This window comes from Octodon degus, unplaced genomic scaffold (genome assembly GCF_000260255.1).
Source record: "Octodon degus isolate 3935 unplaced genomic scaffold, OctDeg1.0 scaffold00285, whole genome shotgun sequence".
NCBI lineage: Eukaryota > Metazoa > Chordata > Mammalia > Rodentia > Octodontidae > Octodon > Octodon degus.
In genome coordinates, this window is record NW_004524861.1 from 807,090 (window position 1) to 811,512 (window position 4,423).

Sequence of the window (4,423 nt, forward strand, 5' to 3'; positions counted from 1 at the left end):
TCTTCTTCTTCTTCTTCTTCTTCTTCTTCTTCTTCTTCTTCTTCTTCTTCTTCTTCTTCTTCTTCTTCTTCTTCTTCTTCTTCCTCTTCCTCTTCCTCTTCCTCTTCCCCTTCCCCTCCTCCTCCTCCTCCTCTTCTTCCTCTTCCTCTTCCTCTTCTTCCACTTCCTCTTCCTCCTTAATTTGGTACTAGGAATCAAAGTCAGGAGCTTTCGCATGCCAGGAAGACACTGCTGCTGAGCTACATTCCTGGTGCCTGACCCTGGTCTTTACCAGCAGAATTTCCATCAGCCTTTTGATCTTCTGGGCTCTGACCAGAATCTCCCCTACAGAACAGCCTGAGGTGCTCCAGCTCTACCCTCTTGGGAGACATCTCTGAACCTTCCCAGGTTCTTTCCACAGCCATTCCCAAAAGCTCTAGAAGCACGCTGTCAGATACAGTCTCGGCAATGGCCCCAAGTCTCTGGTATCAAGTTCCATTTCAGTTATTTTTCTCCCATTGCTGAGACAAAACACCTGACACCCAAAATTAAGGAAAAAAGGTTTATTTATCTCACGGTTTGTAGAAGTTTCTACATCAGCTGGCTCCAGCCAGGGCGGCATCTCACAGAAGCAACACTTCTAGGCCGTAGGGGCAGCAAAAGCAACCAGAGTAAAAGGGAAGCAAGCCTCTCTTCTTCCCTGATATTGTAACCAGGCTCCCCCTTTGTGGGTTGTTGTAGCACTCACACTATCTCAGTCACCTCATCTTGCACAGGCTGAGGATGTTTACAAAGTGAGAACCCTGGCCCTCTGCTGAGTCACTTTGTTAAACTTCTGAACCTCACAAGTTGGCACCTGGATTTAAAAGGCAGGATAATGACGTCAATTACAGAATAAGAAGAAGTCCTCCTCGAGGAAAGAGAGGTAACAGAGAGCTTATGGGCGGGGCTTGGGACAGGTCTTCAAGCATCTTCTTTGTCATTCTCTGAGGTTTCTCCATTGCTGCCTTTGCTCTTTGGGTCTGATAGGCACCAGCCCAGCTCCGCTGCCCTGTAGGAAGGCAGCTGCTTCTTCCTGAGGATTCTGAGTCAATGCCAGAGGCCACAAGCATGCCTGTGGAACCCATCGCCAGGCCTGTCAGAGTGCTAGGCAGGGCTTCATTGTGCGTCTGGGGTCATCGAGGAACAGGCTGCCCACGGAATTAGGCATTGCATATGCGAGTGCTGGAAGGGCTGGGGGTCATCTTCATACCAGCAAGAAGACACAGGCTGTGTCTTCCTGTCCCTGTGTGCTGACAGGGTCACAGTGGTACAGGAAAGAGGTGACCTTAGGGCACTACAGCGCGCTCCTCTACCAGGACTCTGGCTTGGCGGGAAAGTTCCCTCAGATGCGACTGCCTTGCCGCTCCTGGCATTCCACCCACCGCAGCCTGGGCTGAGACTGCACCAGCTCTCCCCATGTCTGCTCCTCTGCTGCTGTGAGGAGCAGAGGCCCCTGTTCGCACTCTTCAAGTGCACAGGCAATCATGTTTGAAGATGGCTTCTCTGTAGCTTCTCCTGATAATGCCTTACAGGACAGCAAACTGAAAACACGTGCCACCTTCTATTTAATGTTCCTCTTACCTTTAGAAATGGCAGTGCTTGGTTGGTGGTCTGCTTGATAGAGAAGACACAGGTTTTAAGCCTATGGTGGCAAGAATGCCAACGTTTGTCATCTTAAGTGAGTGGAAGGCACAAATAGTCCATTAGGTCAGTTCTGGGCAGGACTTGGTTCATGTGTTTATCTCTATATGTGATGATTCTGAGCTCTGGCTGGATTTAAAAGGGTTGATTTAAGGACCTGGAGCCTGCGAAATGATTGTCCCTTACCCTGTTACCCTTTCCCCATTGTCTTCTACCTGCTCAGCACCTGGTGGCCCCACTTGTCCATACAGCTCTGTGCAAATTAAGAAATCACCCTGTTCACCTGTCAAACATTGCCATGACAGAATAAAAAACCTCCAAGGGTAATTGCCATATGAATGGGGAGCTCGCCATGTGTCTTCCTTTCCTAAAGATGCTGGGAAGTTCTAGAGCATTCTGCCAATAGCCTTTCTCTCTCAAAACTAAGGATGCACTCAGATCTGAAGAGAGGGAATCAGATGCGGGTGTCAGCTGGGCAGAGAGGACTTCCACTTTGTCATGTTTACTTCCAGGAAACCAGTAGCCATTTTCATTTGGACCCCTTTCCTTAAATTACAAACAGCAAGTCACAGGAATCACAGGTCCTCAGAAGCATTAGTGTAGGAATGTTTTTCAACCACTGAACAGTTTACCCTGAGCATCACTTCAGCAGGGCTCATTTCAACCAGTTAATTCTTGTACCGAATAAATTTGATAAAATTGTCATTTTTATAGTTCCTCTTATATTATCTTTTAAACATTAACAAAAAGTATAGAATTTTTGGTCACCCTGTATTTAAATAATTGAACTGGGAAGTGGTTAAAGCTATGGCACTGAGTGGTATAAATTTTCACTGTGGAAATAAATGCAGGCTGGCGCTGTTAGCATGCTTGTCAACAATCACCCTTGGCAGAAGGCTTGAGTCCCTAGAATCTGGCCAAACTCACTAATGCATATTGCCCTCAAGAATTCTAGGGGAGATTAAGTCATCCTTATACTCAAAACAAGCCCAAGGCTCTCAGGGGATAAGAAAGCCAAAGATACACTGTAATATAGAGGGGGTGCAACCTGCACCCCAGCTGTGTTTCAAATAGATAATTTATCATATATACATGGATCACTACATAGCCAAACCATTTCTATAGCTTTCAGAACACGACCACCAGAGTACAATCACAGAACAGGGTGGGACCGATGCTGGGCGTAGAATCGAGGGTGCTCAGTGTGTCCCAGTTGCTGAATGGAGGTGGCTCCATGCAGTCCTACAGCCATCCAACCCCATTCAAGTTCACAGATGAGGCTGAGGCAGGCAAGGCACTCAGCCAGGGCAGGGCCCTCCAGACACAGGTTCCAGGGCAGCGTGTGTCTCTCTCACTCCTGCCCTGAGGGAACCTGGAGGAAGGGCTTGCTTTCCTCCAGTGGGGACCAGAACAAGGAGACAGAGTGCTGCGCTCAGTCCGCACTTTGGCAAGGCTACCTGCTCCACTGTCCGTTGGTGGCAAACCCCCAGGTGAGTCATTCAGAAGGATGTCCTTGATCTGTGGCCTCAGGACTTGGTGGGCTGGCAGGTTCAGAGTTCTCAGAGACCCCGGACATCACCTGTCGCTCTCTGTGCTTATGTCACTAGAATCAGTGCATCTATTTAAAACAATGGATGCCATCAAGATGGCCACTGCCATCCAGGTGGCTGCTGGTGTGTCCCAGTGAGACTGTGTGGGTTTCTGAAAGTCAACTCTTGCATCTTCTGTCTCATGCTGTGGCATTTCCTATAGCTCAGGATCATGGGTACTGGCAGTAGGGAAGGTCAACATTAAGATTTTTTAAATAGATTTTTTAACAAGTTGAAGTCCAGGTGAGGAGGAGATGTGACGGGGTTGGCTCAGCAGACAGTGTCCCCAGGTACACTCTAGTCCTTAGGCCCAGGGCTCAGGCCCAAAGCCACTTACATGTCCTTGGGGAGGGCAGCCTCACTCTGCTGCAAAGGCACCGGGAATGCCACTGGGAAGGGGGCTCCGCCATGCAGAATGCAAAGGAACACACAACACTAGGCACTTTGTCTCCAAGGTTTCATAAATAACTGGGCAGCGGGGGACACAGAGCCTGCGGCCTATAGCTTGTTCTCCTCGAAGAGGATCTGCGCGTAGACTGTGCTGCTTGGGGGGCCCTTCGCAGCCCGAGGGGGCTTGGTCAGCTCCAGCTCAGCGTAGGTCAAGTTCTCCTCAGCAATTTTGGGCTATTGAAAAAGAAAGAGAGAAATAAAAAAGAAAACCACCATGCTAGCTGACCACATGCAGCTCCACACTCAGACTTCAAACAAGAATATCTGTAGCATTTGGGGATTTAGAGGAAAACAGTGAACACAAGCATTGTAAAGGGTATAAAACTTTATCATTATCAAGCTAGATAGATCTCACTGTTATATCCGGCTCTCTATGCCCTACATGTAGACACTGATGCAGGTATGTTAAAGCAGATATGAACACTCACAAAATTACTAATCCCTAGGCCTTGAAAAATAATTTAATTCTGAAAAGTCAAGCATAACTAACGGTTTCTGATTAGAAAGAATGATAAAGGTGGAAACCAGAAAAACTGTCCTAGGTAATAATAATGAACCTAGAAATCTTTGTAATCTTTATATAAAGCTAAAATTTCAGAGTATCTTGGAAATATGATTCTTAAAATGTTGCTTGCCAAGGGTCAGGGATACAGCTCAGCAGCATAAGCACCTGCCTAGCAAGTTAAGGTCCTGAGTTCTATCCCTGGTACCACAAAATAAAA

General features: G+C 47.5%; 1 protein-coding gene across 1 annotated transcript in view; it reads right to left on the reverse strand.

The window, feature by feature from the left end:
- Positions 1–202: 202 nt before the first annotated feature.
- Positions 203–4,423, reverse strand: part of Vstm4 (V-set and transmembrane domain containing 4) — an 88,759-nt gene continuing 84,538 nt past the window's right edge. Inside the window, exon 8 of the mRNA XM_004646963.2 lies at positions 203–3,875. Within this exon, the coding sequence (XP_004647020.1) occupies positions 3,750–3,875 (126 nt within the window). The 3' untranslated portion in view covers positions 203–3,749. The remainder of the gene's footprint in view (positions 3,876–4,423) is intronic.